Source organism: Podarcis bocagei (genome assembly GCF_964188305.1).
Source record: "Podarcis bocagei genome assembly, chromosome: 16".
NCBI lineage: Eukaryota > Metazoa > Chordata > Lepidosauria > Squamata > Lacertidae > Podarcis > Podarcis bocagei.
This window is the reverse complement of record NC_138142.1, coordinates 40,919,987-40,935,720: the sequence shown is the minus strand read 5'-3', so window position 1 is coordinate 40,935,720 and position 15,734 is coordinate 40,919,987. Positions and strand designations below refer to the sequence as shown.

The following is a 15,734-nucleotide window of genomic DNA, read 5'->3' as shown; positions in this document are numbered from 1 at the left end:
TATATATATATGAAATTAAAAGAAGTAAATTTCCATAAACTGGTTAAAAATAGGATAAAAATGCAAAGATTTTGCTGCACGGACGGTTTGGTTTTTTCCTTTTTAAAAAAGTTATTTTTTTTTAAAAAAAGCAAAGACAAATGTAGAAGACGAAGGTTATTTGGGTGTGTTGTTATTCCCTTTAGGACGGACTCTGCCCCACCGGCTCCAAACCTTCGCCCTCCTTTTGCTGTCCTTGAGGTTGGGCAACCGCAAACGGAGGCAGCCCGTCCCCTATCTTATTTTCATCTGCTCTGAGTTTCTCCTTCCGCTCTGAGGCATCCCAGCATATTGACTTTCTCTCCTCGCCGCCAACCACAACTCACTCGCTGCTCAGTCTCTAGAGCGAGTTTGGCGGGTTGTTGACAGCTTGCCTTTGCAGAGAGAGCGGCTCAGCCGGAGGGGTTTTAAATCAGCTGGGCAGCAGGATCCTGGCAATAAAAAAAGAAGGGAAGAGGGTGGTAAAAGAAACACCTGCATTTTTCCACCTGGACACACCTTCACCTCGCTTCCACGGAAGAATTTCATTTAAAAGCCATGTATGTTTTCACTTCCAAGGACTGAAATTGGGGTGGGTCTTTTCCAGACCAACCAAGGGTGGAATTCCCTTCCAGGCAGGCTTTCAGGGGCCGCATGCAGGGGTGGGCGGGGCCACAGGTAAAAGTGGGTGGAGCCATGAGTACCTTTGCACAGTAGGCTGGCTTCCATACATAATCTCTCTCTCTCCTCCATCCAAACATGTAAAAGGCATGATCAGGGTGGAATGACGTATTTACAGCAGGAGGAAGCACTCTGGGAGGGTGCAAAACGAGGCAGGCAAGGGGTGTGCCCCCGGGGGCCACAGGGAGAGGTCCCAAGGGCCACATTACGCTCCGAGGCCCCACCACCCTCAGCTGGAAGCGTTCTTTCCTCTCCCGATTGGACAGAACCATATTTCCTTTCTGGCCCATAAATGGAAAGCACAGAACGGCTCCCCCCAAAGAATCCTGGGAACTGGAGCTTGATGAGGTTGGAAACTACACTTCCCAGGATTCCTTGGGGAAGTCACATGCTTCAGATGGGAGATGAATGGACTTTAAATGCATGGATCTGCTATAGCTCTCTGTCTTTTTAGATGAAAGCCGGGGATCTAGGTATATTGGGGAGGGCAGAGCCAGCTGCTCCCCTCCCGATCAGGGAGGGGAATGGCCAGCCGTCAGTCAGCTGAACACTCAGTTGCCGTGGTTGTTGCATAGCTTTGGGGTGGTGGTTGTGGGGTGTTTTTGCATGAGGGAAGCTGCCAAGCCGGTCCTAAGGGTGGGGTTGGGGGTGGGGAAACAGCTTAGCTCTGCAGCCTGGTTGGATCCAGGCAACGGCTGGGACCTGGGTTTCAAACAACCCAGGAGGGAGGTGAAGGGGAGAGCAGGATCGGTGCAAATCCACCTTCAGCTGGAGGTGCAACATATAACTCTCCACCCCACCCAGTTCCCTCAAAATTTATTCATTTTAACCCCCACCCTTTAGCTGAGCGGCTTACAAAGATTGGTAGCAAGACACGGCACACAAGGAAAAAGGGAGGAGGAGGGAGGAGGAAAGAAGCAGCAGCAAGCTAACCTTGGTTACCTGTGGGCTGCACACTCTCCTCACTCCTTCAACGTTTCAATTCTGAATATTATTGTTGTTATTTTTACTTTAGCCACTTTACATTTTGTAGCGCTTTAATTATATATTGTTTCATTGATTATGCTCTGCAGGCTCCTTTGGGAGCAAACACGGGATAGAAATCAAGTAAACAGATAAAAATACATTTCTAGGGCTAAATGGCAGTGCAGTGAAATGGTTAGTGTTAGGCTAGGACTAGGTTGCCCCGGGTTCGAATCCAATGGGGACTGGACCTTGGAACTTCTGCGTGCAAAGCAGATGCTCTCACCACTGAGTCACAGCCCTCCCCTTAAAAATAAAGCAAGACTCCAGTCCTCATGATTCTGAAAACACAATTCTGTTGCAGGGGCCTCTCCCAACCCCACCTGCGGATGCCATTGGGGGCTGAACTTCACGCATGCAGCGCATGCCCTCTATCTCTGACGCAGGGCTCCCTAAGAATCGGTCCAGTATACCTGAATGAGCCTCGGTCCAGTATACCTGAAGGAGCGTCTCCACCTCCATCATTCTACCCAGACACTGAGGTCCAGCTCCGAGGGCCTTCTGGCGGTTCCCTCATTGCGAGAAGCCAAGTTACAGGGAACCAGGCAGAGGGCCTTCTCGGTGGTGGCGCCCGCCCTGTGGAATGCCCTCCCACCAGATGTCAAAGAGAAGAAGAACTACCAAACTTTTAGAAGACATCTGAAGGCAGCCCTGTTCAGGGAAGCTTTTAATGTTTAATAGGTTTTTGCATTTTAATATTCTGTTGGAAGCCGCCCAGAGTGGCTGGGGAAACCCAGCCAGATGGGCGGGGCATAAATAAATTATTATTATTATTATTATTATTATTATTATTATTATTATCAAGAGTAACCTTAAGATTCTAGTCCTCATGATTCCGAATAAAGAGCCGGCTGAATAGGAACACAGGGAAGCTTCCTTATTACCAAGCCAGCAATTGCTCCATTTAGTTCAGTGTTGTCTACGCTGACTGGTAGCAGCTCTCCGGAGTTTGAGAGAACGGGACTCTCTCAGGCCCACCAGAAATTGAACCCAGGACTTTGTGAATGCAAAGCACTGCCCACCAAGCCAGTTAGATGGCTTAACAAATTAAATACTGTAAAGGGAAATGATCTTAAGGGCAAGGAGTGTGTGCTAACAGCCGGTTAAAGAGTCTGGCGCTGTGTAAGCCAAACCTGCCAGTCTGGACACACCCATCTTGCAAAGGAACTCGCACCCAGGACCGGGACGGGTGGTGGGGTCTTTGTGTGGCGTAGCACCGGGTTGAGTCCTGTCTGCCTTACCCAACCAGGACAGCCGCCCAGGGTCCAAGACAAGGGGGAAAAGGACGGTTTTTTTGGGGGAAGGCTGGCAAAATATTATTAGGGAAAGCTTTGCAAGAAAAAGTGAAGGGTGTGGAAGGCGAGAAAGTGGGGCTGTGGGTCAAGGGGGGGGGGCTGGCTGCTTCTCCGCTCCTGGATCCTAATGTAAACACCCCCTGATCCGAATCAAGCAGATCCAAATGCGGGAGGCACAATGTGGAGCGACAAGGGACTCTTTGCTCACCTTTCCTTTGGCTTTCATCCCAAGGCCTCTCTCTCTCTCTCTCTCTGCAAATCTTCCTCCGTTTTGGATCCTTCCGAAGTTTCTCCCTCTCCTCTTCCTTCCCTTCTTTTTCCTCTCCCCAAATCAGCAGACGAGAGGAGACCTGGCGGAGAAAAAGGAGAGTCACTTTGCACCGGCTTGTTTACCTTCTCGCCTCCCCACAGAGACATCTATTGGGGCGGAGGTTTTACAGCAATGGAGGGGTCTTGTGCAATGGGTCCGGAAAAAGGGAGAGGAATTAGGGTCAGATAACAAAAGGGCAATGTTTTCCAAAGCTGCTGACAGCTTTTTTTTTTTTTAAGGTCTGATAGCGGGTGGCGCTGTGGGTTAAACCACAGAGCCGATCAGAAGGTCGGTGGTTCGAATCCCCGCAACGGGGTGAGCTCCTGTTGCTCAGTCCCTGCTCCTGCCAACCTAGCAGTTCCAAAGCACACCAGTGCAAGTAGATAAATAGGTACCACTCCAGCGGGAAGGTAAACGGCGTTTCCGTGCGCTGCTCCGGTTCGCCAGAAGCAGTTTAGTCATGCTGGCCACATGACCCGGAAGCTGTACACCGGCTCCCTCGGCCAGTAAAGCGAGATGAGCGCCGCAACCCCAGAGTCGGCCACGACTGGACCTAATGGTCAGGGGTCCCTTTACCCTTTACCTTTTTAGCGCTTATTTTCCGAATTAAAATGGGAGGCGTTACTTTGCTCTCACAAAGGGGAGACTGCAAGGGGAGAGGAAGGTTTGCTTTTGGGGGTGTGAATCTGATCGGAAGGAGGCAGTGACTCATTCAGAAGGGCAACAGGGAAATTCCTCCTGCGATCCCACAGCAATTGAATCGAGCTGTACAGACCACGAGGACTCATTCTCCCGTGGGAGGCTGGATGGAAAGAAGGAAAGAGGCAGAGACACACAGAGAGAGGGGCGACAGGCACCCTCCTTGAAGACTTGTATGCTCTGCAGGAATTACTGGACAAATTTTGCCCCATAAAGGGGCATGGTCACAATGACTCACTTCCGGAGCAGACTGCTTGGGTAAACATCATGCAGAGGCACAACGGATGAGCTCCCTATCTGCATATGTACTTAAGATCTCTCACCCAAGGAATTTCTTTCTATCTTTCTCACACCTCACTTGGGTCAGAAGCTTGCTGAGATAGGGGAAAGCTCTACCCCATGTCAAATACTCTTTTAAGAGGTTTGTTTCCAAATTGTGTCACATCTGAAATACATATTGTGGGGAAAACTTTTTTTTTTGAAAGGATGAGATGCCAGAAAGATTTAATTCGGTACCTGCTGCCTTCCCCGTCGTCCGTCCTTTTTCTCGTTACAAAATATTACCCACCCACTCTCTGGGCAAAGAGATGCTACTGTTTGTGGAAATTTGAAAGCCCTTCAGTTCTAGAATCCAAAAGGCCAGCTCTGAAGGAGGGTGTTTGGAGTCTTAAAGGGGCAGAGCTGGAAGTTCGGGGCAGCCCAGACTTATTTATGTTTATTCAGAGGCTAGTGCCACTGCCTTCAGAATATATGCTGCTGGATTTGCCGCCTCATGTAAGCACTGAAATATACATACAGGCAAATCCCACTGAGTTCAATGGGATTTTTTTCTCCAGTAAACCACATTTCCTGACTCCCAGGTACTTCTCAGTGGACTTTACTTCGGGGTAAATGCACACAGGAGTGTACTGGAAGGACGTCTTGCATTTACCAACATTTATTTCCTGCCTGTCCTCCAGACATGGTTCTCCATTTTGTCCTACCCTGACACCCCCCAAGTGAGCTGATAGCTCTTTCCTATTTATGTTTACTCTGAATTAAGTCCCACTGTGTTCACTGTGCGTGTGCGCTGCTGCCCTGCAGAGCAACCAGAAGTAGGTTTAAAGGTAAAGGTAAAGACACCTGACCATTAGGTCCAGTTGTGACCGACTCTGGGGTTGCGGCACTCATCTCGCTTTACTGGCCGAGGGAGCCGGCGTACAGCTTCCGGGTCATGTGGCCAGCAGGACTAAGCCGCTTCTTGCGAACCAGAGCAGTGCACGGAAACGCCGTTTACCTTCCCGCCGGAGCGGTACCTATTTATCTACTTGCACTGGCATGCTTTCGAACTGCTAGGTTGGCAGGAGCAGGGGCCGAGCAACGGGAGCTCACTCCGTCGCAGGGATTCGAACTGCCGACCTTCTGATCGGCAAGTCCTAGGCTCTGTGGTTTAACCCACAGCGCCACCCGCATCCCTAGAAGTAGGTTTGCTCTCAGGTAAAGTGTGCTAGGATCACGTTCCTACAACGCACTCCTATGCACGCTTCCTTAGAAATAAGGGTATGCATGGGGTGCGCTGCAACATCCCCCGGTTGCGCTGCAACACCCCCCATTGGGTTATACTGTATGCAACGAAGTGCTACTCAAGAGCAGACCCACTGAAAACAATGGGCGTGCCATCAATGTAAATGGGTCTACGCTGAGCAGGGCATTGTCAGCTACTACAACTGGCTTGAGCTGATATAGCCCAGCCCCGAATATTCACGTTTACTCAGACGTTTCACGACCCATTGAATTCAATGGGGGCTAGCACTCCCAACGAGTAGACCCATTGAAATGAATTGCGCCTAAGCGAGGTCTATGAATCAGACCCATTTCAACGGGTCTAAACTTAGAAGAGCTTTTGGTATTATGCAACCCCAAAGTGGTTCCGAAATGTCGGCGGTGGGACTCGAACCCGCGACTGGCGGGATGGCGGCTGCCCCTCTCTCTCCCTCGCTTTCCCGATTTCGTCACTTCCGCCGACGGCGCGGCCACTACGCCACGCTGGCCCTGCCGCCTGTAGTAAGTACGAGCAACTGTCGGCGCAGAGGCGGGGCGGAAGAGAGCATAAGTGCTCTTCTGCGCGTGCGCACCGTGCTCTGACTGACGTCCCGCTCTGCCTGTCAGGATCAGCCTGCGCCCCTGCGCGGTCGACGTGACCCGCCCCTTTAAAAAAAAACACCCTGAGGGAATGACGCTCGCTTAACTGCCAAAAAAGGCGCTCGGTCGCTCGCTTGTCCCTTTGCTCTAAAATAAAACAGTAAAAAATAATAACGATGTTGTTGTTGTTGTTAGTGCCCCGCCCATCTGACTGGGTTGCACAAGCACGACACGGCTTCCCCACATGTAGGCCCCTCGGCGATCCCCGCCCTCGATTTGTTTTCCCTCCCGGCGAAGCCGCCTGCTTGGCGGGGGAGGGGGAGCAGGCCGCGGCGGGAGAAAGAAGAGAGAGGGAGGAGGAGCAGCAACCCTTCTCGTCCTCCTCCTCCTCCTCCGCTCTCGCGGGCTCCGCCAGGCGGCCTCCTCCCCCTCCGCCAGCTCCGCCTCGGACATGGAGAGCTTCCTGGGAGGCCGCAAAGCCGCCCTTCAGGTACCCGCCTCGCCATATATAGAAGTAGAAGTATAGGCTGCTTTGAAAAGGGACGCTCTCGTGAGAGGAAATTGTGTCACCCTGGGCAGGGATGTGTATCTGGGTGCGGAGCTGTAAATATGATGGATATGAGTGTGTGTGTGTGTGTGTGTGTGTGTGTACAGCATCATATCTGTATATATATATGTGTGTATGTGTGTGTATATATGTATATATATGTGTGTGTGTATATACACACACACACACACACACACACATATACACACACACAGTGGTACCTCGGGTTACATGCGCTTCAGGATACAGACTCCGCTAACCCAGAAATAATGCTTCAGGTTAAGAACTTTGCTTCAGGATGAGAACAGAAATCGTGCTCCAGCGGTGCAGCAGCAGTGGGAGGCTCCCATTAGCTAAAGCGGTGCTTCAGATTAAGAACAGTTTCAGGTTAAGTACAGACCTCCGGAACAAATTAAGTACTTAACTCGAGGTGCCACTATATATATATATATATATATATATATATATATATATATATATATATATACACCCACACACCCACACCTACATACCTATATATGAGAGAAATAGATTATTATTATTACAATTTATTGCCTGCCCAACAATTGAAACACAATACTGTAGTAAAAACTGTTTGAAACAGCTTAAAATTACAGAAACAAGGTGGGTCCTATAAAGAGATACATACATACATACATACATTCCTCCCTTCCACATTTGTGTGCATATACATTTCCCCTATTATTATATTACTTAATAGGGTTGCTATATTTCAAAAAGTGAAAATCTGGACCCTATTATTATTATTACAAAGTTGTTGAGCTATGTCTATATCTGATATGTATATATCTTTTTCTTGGGTAGAGTCGTCATAGCGATCCATAGTCCTCTTTTGTGTCCATGTTTTGCTCTTCAAAATATGGCAACCCTGTTTTTCCGCACTGACCGGCAGCAGCAGCAGCAGCTCTCCAGGGTTATGCCAATGTGGGGTTGAGCCTGGGACTGTCAGCACGCACTCTGAACCCCTGAACTACGGAGGTCTTTTGGACAGCGGGTGCATATATGTCTGTACAGTTGTGATAGGAATTGTATGGTCTTAGATATATGGTAATGTTCACAAGCGTACCAACCAAGCACGTACATAAATCAGCACAGGAAGACCCACCTGGAACCATTTTGTTTCCTAAACCGAGCAAATGTTTTCTCTGCAAGTTCAAAGTGGGAAACCTCCCCATTGTCTCTTTCTTCACAAATCTTGTCTTAAGGGCACATTTAAGATATGAATAAGGTGTGAGCCTGTGACCTGGCTCAGGAACTAAGTATTTATCATTACAAAAGACTGGCCAGGCTATCCAATCAGGTAACCTGCCAGACAGGAGATAAACAACATTCAAATTTCTGTTTTAGACCGCCTTTTCTGTGATGTAGGTGTGATGTATCTGAGGGGTGGTCTTAGGTTACACCCCTTCTGTGATGTAGGTATGATGTTTCTGGGGGTGGTCTTGATCTATAGGGTGGCAATTTCAAAAGTCTTTATAAGGCCTTGCGCGCCATTTTTCTGGGTCCCTCCTCTCTCCTGCGTGTGAGGGGACCACCCTGTTGCAACAGATCAATAAAGATCAGGCTTACTAGCTGCTTTGCTTCTCAATATTCTCTGCTTGGCCTCTGTTATTTTCTCCTACCAATAGGGAACCTACGTAAGGACTCTATATGGGCTCTTGGGTACCCCATAAGGGAAAAGGGCAATTTTTGTTTACAACACAGTCATGCGTTGGAAGTTGAACGGAATCCGTTCCGGAAATCCGTTCGACTTCCAAAACGTTTGGAAACCAAAGCGCAGCTTCTGATTGGCCCCAGAAACAATGCCGACAGCTGAAACAGATGTTCGGCTTCCGAAAAACCTTTGCAAACCGGAACACTTACTTCCGGGTTTGCAGCATTCAGGAGTCAAATTGTTCGTCAGCTAAGCCGTTTGGGAACCAACGTACCGCTGTATCCAAGGAGTAAATCTTACACAAATCCGTAGTGGGGTCCCAAAGATGGTTGGATGGTGCCTTGTATGCCTCCTTCCAGTAGTTCCTGCTGGTGCCAAACATCTCGCTCTGCTTTCCTTTGGACCACCGATATGTAACAAAGGAAATCCTCTGTGTTGCAACACAGACAACTCTAAACAATCACAGGCAACACATGGCTAATACAGTGGTGCCCCGCAAGACGAATGCCTCGCAAGACGGAAAACTCGCTAGACGAAAGACTTTTCCGTTTTGGAGGTGCTTCGCAAAACGAATTTCCTATGGGCTTGCTTTGCAAGATGAAAATGTCTTGCGAGTTCCTGCGGGTTTTTTTCCCTCCCCCCCCTTTTTCTAAGCCGCTAAGCCGCTTATCAGCTGATCCGATAAACCGCTAAAAGCCGCTTATAGCACTAATAGCGCTAATCCGCTAATCCGTCAATGGGCTTGCTTCGCAAGACAAAAAAAAGCTAGACGAATAGAATCACAGAACGGATTCTTTTCATCTTGCGAGGTACCACTGTAATGTTCTAACAAAGTATTTGTAACATGTATTATTTCAACAATTCTTAAACAGAAAATATGTTATATCATCACCAGCTGATGAAGAGTTACTATCGAAACAGTTTGTTATCCGGAAAAACTGTTCTACGTTTGGAGCGTCCATTACCGCACGGTTACAGGATTGTGACTGTTGAAAGGATTACAGTCATACCTCAGGTTACAGCCACTTCAGGTTGCATTTTTTCAGGTTACGCACCCGGCAAAACCGAGAAGTACCGGAATGGGTTGTTTCCGGGTTTCAGTGGTCACGCATGTGCAGAAGCACTAAATTGCGCTTTGTGCATGTGCAGAAGCGCCAAATTGCAACCCATACGTGCACAGATGTGTCGCTGCGGGTTGCGAACGCTTCAGGTTGTGAACGTGCATCCCGCACGGATCACGTTTGCAACCCGAGCGTCCACTGTATTTGCCTCTTTGATACTGATTGATTACATTCTCTAATTTGGTTTATGCAAAATTGATTGATTTTCATTATCTGTGACTCCATTACATATTTTCTGTTTAAGAATTGTGAAATAACACGTGTGACAAATATTTTGTTAGAACATTATTAGCTGCGCATTGCTTGTGATTGTTTAGAGTTTCATTTGGACCACAGCAGCAAGGCTGAGAGGGGGGGGGGTCTTGTTATCTGGGCAACCCAGGACCTCCAGACCCGCTGCCCAAGCTTGCGCCCAGGGGAGGTCGCTTCAGTGCTGCCAATGCAGTGGTTTGACTTTGCACCCCCAGAGGGGCACTCCATTGTCTCTCGGGACAGACGGGTGCCAACAACAAGAAGTCCACCCAAAGTGGATGGTCCTTTGCTAAGAACAGTTCCAGTTACTTTTCGTGTCTGCAAAGGGAGTTTGCCGTTGAGACAAAGAGCGGTTCTTTGCCCGAGGGTAAGGTGAGGCTCCGACCACGTTCTCGGCACCACGTTCTTCAAAGCGACGATTCGGTTCCAGGAAGGACTGAACCGGCCTGCGGTGGCTTTCAAAAAGCTGGCAGATGTTTTAGGATTCTCCACCATGAAGCAGCCTAGTAATTGGGAGAAGGGGTTAGAAAAGGAAAACAAGAAAAAGTTGTTGCGCTGAGGGTTCTTGTTGTTATTTAAACTCAGGGGGCCCAAAAATAAGAAACGGGTGTTTTGTTTTGTAAGTGTTTATAAAACTTGTTTTTCTGGAACGAACAATGAGAGGATTGTTTAAGGAGGCCTGCGCCAATCTGGTGCCCTCCAGATGTGCTGGGATTGGAGTCACGTAACATCTGGAGGGCACCAAGTTGCTGAAAGCCGGTTTGAGGACAAATTAGATTCGTTTGAGGTTCAAGTAAGCCTGCTCGTCAGACAGGGATTAGACAAATTGGTGGGGGATCAGTCCGTTGGTGGCTTTGTCTCTGGCCACCTTGCAACCCTCCCCACCCCTTAAGCATATGTGGAACCTCAGGCCAAGCAGATGAATGCGGCCCCCAAGCCTCTCTATCCGGCCCTCAGGACTCCCCTCAGGCCACACCCCTCACCAGCCCTGCTCCACCCCTTCCTTGAGTGTTTCTGCCTGGCTGGAATGTGTCCTTGAACTCTGCTCATGCCTCTTGCTTGCCAGATGGAGGTCTGTGCGCATGTAGAAACTTCTTGACTTGTGTCTGGAAGGCAGCCAGATTTACAGAAGAGTCACGTGCATCGCTGCACTCTCTTTTTTCCTGGCCCCCAGAAGGTTCCCAGTGAGAGGATGTGGCCCTGAAAAAGGACTGCCTGCCCTGATATATGGAAAGGCGGTACAGTATCTAAAATTGATCTAGTTAGATGGAACTTCCAGCTTCAAAGGCAGTCTATCATTGATTACTGGATGCCCAAGACAAATGGCAGGATCCGCCATGCCCTGCTGGTGAGCCAGGAAGCTCAACTGGGTCAGCCCTCGGTCTGAACCACCACTGGGGTTTCTTCTTACATTCACAGTCTCATGAAAGTTCAGACCTGGAAGCATCTTTCCAGCAAGGAAATCAAAGAAGAAAAAATCCTAGGCAGCTGAATCCATCTTTTTTTTCTTTTCCTAAATATGCTGTATTGGAGGGGGGAGAGAATGAAGAGTGTTTCTGAGCACAAGCAAAGTGCCTTTCCAAACCTGTCATATAACCACAGTGGGGGCCGCTAGTACCTGGGATTGGGACCATTGCCTGGAGCTCATGTCCGGGATGAAATCTAGGGTGAGCGGCACCTCAGTTTCCTTTTGACAATCACTGTTTTATTTGCAGTTGCCAAAATGATTTATTCCCCCCCCCCCTCCCTTTGTTGGTTTGTATAAGAAAAAAGCCATCTGCGCTGGGCGCATTGTCAAAGCGTGGCATCTGAGTGCTTACAATCTCTTCTTCTATACGGTTTATTGTGTGTATCTTCCTTTTTTCCCATTTTTAAAACATGAATCATTCTTCTCTCGTGATTGTTGAATGCAATAACAGCACCGCAACCGGCCTTTGGCAGTCAGCAGAGCCCCAGAGGCTAGGCCAGCAAAGCGTAGAGCAGGCATAGGCCCTCTGTATGTTTTTTGGGACTACAACTCCCACCATCCCTGACCACTGGTCCTGCTAGCTAGGGATGATGGGAGTTGTAGTCCCAAAACATCTGGAGGGCCGAGTTTGCCTATGCCTGGCGTAGAGAAAAAAAGTAACCCAAGGGAACTGTAGTTTGGTAAGGGATGGCCATCAGTGACTACGATCCCAGTTGCTGGAAACCCTAAGGAAGGGAGAGTTGCTCTTGGTGGTTATTATTACTGCCTCCTGTGGCAGGGGGTTCCATAGTTTCACTGTGCTGCATGAAGAAATTCTTCCTTTTTATCTGTCCGGAATCTTCTACCGTTCAGTTTCATTGGGTGTTTTGAGAGAGGGAGAAAAACATTCATGGGACGCGGGTGGCGCTGTGGGTTAAACCACTGAGCCTAGGACTTGCCGATCAGAAGTTCGGCGGTTCGAATCCCTGCGACGGAGTGAGCTCCCGTTGCTCGGCCCCTGCTCCTGCCAACCTAGCAGTTCGAAAGCATGCCAGTGCAAGTAGATAAATAGGTACCGCTCCGGCGGGAAGGTAAATGGCATTTCTGTGCGCTGCTCTGTTTCGCCAGAAGCGGCTTAGTCATGCTGGCCACATGACCCGGAAGCTGTACGCCGGCTCCCTCGGCCAGTAAAGCGAGATGAGCGCCGGAACCCCAGAGTCGGTCACGACTGGACCTAATGGTCAGGGGTCCCTTTACCTTTTTATGCCCAGCATTAATTCACAAAGCTTCTACTGTGTTGACTGTAATAAATGTAAATCTGCCCTTATTCCCTTCTGGGGGACACAAGAGTCCTTTGCAGGTTCTCCATCGGTCAGAGAAAATAACAGGCCAACCAGAGAATATTGAGAAGCAAAGCAGCTCGTAAGCCTGATCTTTATTGAACTGTTGCAACAGGGTGCCCCCTTCAAATGCAGGAGAAAGAGGAGGTCGCAGAACCAAGGTGTGCCCGCCCTTAAATAGACGTTTTAAATTGACAGCCCTGGAGTCCAAGACCACCTCCACAAACATCATACATACATCACAGAAGGGGTGTAGAATAAGACCACCCCCCCCCCAGACGCATCATACCTACATCACAGAAAGGGTGGTCTACAACAGAAATCTGAGTGCGTTGTTTACTTCCTGTCTGGCCGGTTACCTGTTAATGCTCACTTGATTGGATACACTGGGGAGCCTGGCCAGTCTTTTGTAATGATAAATACTTAGTTCCTGAGCCAGGTCACAGGCTCACCCTATTCATACACAGACATACCCTTAAGACAGGATTTGTGAAGGAAAAGACAATGGGGAGGCTTTTCCATTTTCCTTGACCTTGCGGAGAAATCATTTGGTCAGTTTGGGAGTCAAAATGGCTCCAGGGCTGTTTTCCTGTGCTGCTTCAGACATGTGGTTTATATATTTATGTACGTGTTTGCTTGGTACATTGAGGAACATTTATTATATATATAAGACCTTAAATTTTTTATTTCGCGCCTCTCTGTCGCCTTTTCTCTAAGCGGAAAAGTCCTCCCTTTGCACTCTCTCTGAATCTTGAGCAAACACCGTCCTGGTTTGCTGAGGCAGAGCTTTCTCGCTTCGCCACCAGGCTCTGTCCAAACCCACAGATAGGGTGATAAATCACCTCGTGTCCTGAATCAGCAGACTTCCTGCCCCATCAGCAGATATCTGATTGCCACTGTTTGCAGTGCACCCTCGTTTTATATAAATTCAATAAATAGTAATAATAATTTTCAGACCTGTCTCCCTTAGCCCGACAAACTTTAATAGAGGGAGTTTGCGTCTATGAAAATTTCCTTCCTTTTCTTTAGCTAGAGAGGTTGCTTTTAATGGGAAAAATATGTCTGTGGTTGATTTTGGTTTCTCTCAAGTTTTTCGTTTTCCCCCCAATCTTAAGCTCAGTTCTCCACATTTCTATGTCAGTTTGCAATTAAAAAAAGAAACCTTCAGAAAAGAATATTCAGTGCTTCAGTAATAATAAATGGTTTTGCCTAAGAGACACATTTTTGCCATTATGCTGAAGACACAGGTTTTTGCAAAGCCGTGTTTCCATTTCTCGAACTTGGGTCCCCAGCTGTTGCTGGACTACAGCTCCCATCATCCCTAGCTAGCAGGACCAGTGGTCAGCGATGATGGGGGGTGTAGTCCAACGACAGCTGCGGACCCAAGTTTGAGAATTGCCATGGAACAGGCATCCAAAACACACTCACAAATTAGAACGGGCATCTAAAACAAGCTGGGTAAAGGTAAAGGTACCCCTGCCCGTACGGGCCAGTCGTGTCCGACTCTAGGGTTGTGCGCGCATCTCACTTAAGAGGCCGAGGGCCAGCGCTGTCGGGAGACACTTCCGGGTCACGTGGCCAGCGTGACGAAGCTGCTCTGGCGAGCCAGCACCAGCACAGCGCACTGAAATGCTGTTTACCTTCCCACTATAAAGCGGTCCCTATTTATCTACTTGCACTTTTTGGGGTGCTTTCGAACTGCTAGGTGGGCAGGAGCTGGGACCGAAAGACGGGAGCTCACCCCGCCGCAGGGATTCGAACCGCCGACCATGCAATCGGCAAGCCCTAGGCGCTGAGGTTTTACCCACAGCGCCACCCGCGTCCCAGCGCCACCCGCGTACCTTAAGCTGCTTAGCCCCAAATTCCTGCATTTATTTCACTGATACACATTCTCTGGGTGCATCTCTGTGAACATGACTTGGCCAAAGCACTGCATTGCAAAACCCAGAGAGCTGTTGCTACTATTTTTAATCCTGTTAGTGGAGAGTGTTATTAAATCACCAGGACTACCCAAGTGATCTTTTCATGCTTCCTTTTTTCTTCTTCTCGTGGTGGGGGCAACGGAAAAGTTACAGACAAGAGACACTAGGTATCTGAACCCATCATCCGCCACAACGGCTGCACCCCAGCGCTCAAAATTCACCAGGCGCCTTTTGCTACTGACGCGGGTCCAAATGCGACTACAGTCATACCTCAGGTTATAGCCGCTTCAGGTTGCATTTTTTTGGGTTGCGGACCACCAAAACCCGGAAGTACCGGAACAGGTTACTTCTGGGTTTTGCCGGTCGCGCATGCGCAGAAGCGCTAAATTGAGCTTTGCGTATGCGCAGAAGCGCCGAATCGCAACCCGCATGTGAGCAGACGTGGGTTGTGAACGCTGCAGGTTGCGAACGCGCATCCCTCATGGATCACGTTCGCAACCCGAGCGTCCACTGTACGTGGAGATTTCTGGGCGCTAGGTTGGCAACTGCAGTTTAAAAACCTCTGCCTTAGTCCATTGTGTGCCTAGCTTCTATATCTAAGTTTTTAACCCAGCTGCACCAAGATCTGAGGTGGCTGTACCTCTGAATTCAAGGTGCGAACCGTGGGGAAAGAGAAGGCCGTGTTCCTCGCACCCTCCCTTCAGGCTTTTTGCAGGCATCCGATTGGCCGTGGTGAGAAATAAGATGCTGAACTTGTTGTTGTTGTTTAGTTGTTTAGTCGTGTCCGCCTCTTCGTGACCCCCTGGACCAGAGCATGCCAGGCACTCCTGTCTTCCACTGCCTCCCACAGTTTGGTCAAACTCATGCTGGTAGCTTCAAGAACACTGTCCCACCATCTCGTCCTCCATCGTCCCCTTCTCCTTGCGCCCTCCATCTTTCCCAACATCAGGGTCTTTTCCAGAGAGTCTTCTCTTCTCCTGAGGTGGCCAAAGTCTTGGAGCCTCAGCTTCAGGATCTGTCCTTCCAGTGAGCACTCAGGGCTGGTTTCCTTCAGAATGGAGAAGTTTGATCTTCTTGCAGTCCATGGGACTCTCAAGAGTCTCCTCCAGCACCAGAATTCAAAAGCATCCATTCTTCGGCGATCAGCCTTCTTGATGGTCCAGCTCTCACTTCCATACATCACTACAGTGGTACCTTGGGTTAAGTACGGTACTTAATTCGTTCCGGAGGTCCGTTCATAGCCTGAAACTGTTCTTAACCTGAAGAACCACTTTAGCTAATGG

At 49.0% G+C, this 15,734-nt stretch overlaps 1 protein-coding gene and 1 long non-coding RNA gene across 6 annotated transcripts in view; one reads left to right on the top strand and one right to left on the bottom strand.

The window, feature by feature from the left end:
* Nucleotides 1-86: 86 nt before the first annotated feature.
* LOC308575305 overlaps nt 87-15,734 on the bottom strand; it is a 110,702-nt gene continuing 95,054 nt past the window's right edge. Inside the window, exons 1-3 of one of the 4 annotated variants that reach the window (XR_014002752.1) lie at nt 5,963-5,980; nt 3,226-3,367; nt 87-470 (exon numbers count right to left, since the gene is read on the bottom strand). This is a non-coding gene — a long non-coding RNA (uncharacterized lncRNA). Of the gene's footprint in view, nt 471-3,225; nt 3,368-4,542; nt 4,661-5,770; nt 5,786-5,962; nt 5,981-15,734 lie in introns of those variants that run through there. The other 3 variants (XR_014002753.1, XR_014002754.1, XR_014002751.1) reach the window with 3 other exon arrangements.
* The window catches only part of PRUNE1 (prune exopolyphosphatase 1), a 33,868-nt gene continuing 24,513 nt past the window's right edge, over nt 6,380-15,734 (top strand). The window contains exon 1 of one of the 2 annotated variants that reach the window (XM_081173651.1): nt 6,380-6,637. In XM_081173651.1, the coding sequence (XP_081029777.1) occupies nt 6,599-6,637 (39 nt within the window). In that variant the 5' untranslated portion in view covers nt 6,380-6,598. The remainder of the gene's footprint in view (nt 6,638-15,734) is intronic. The other variant, XM_081173652.1, reaches the window with a different exon arrangement.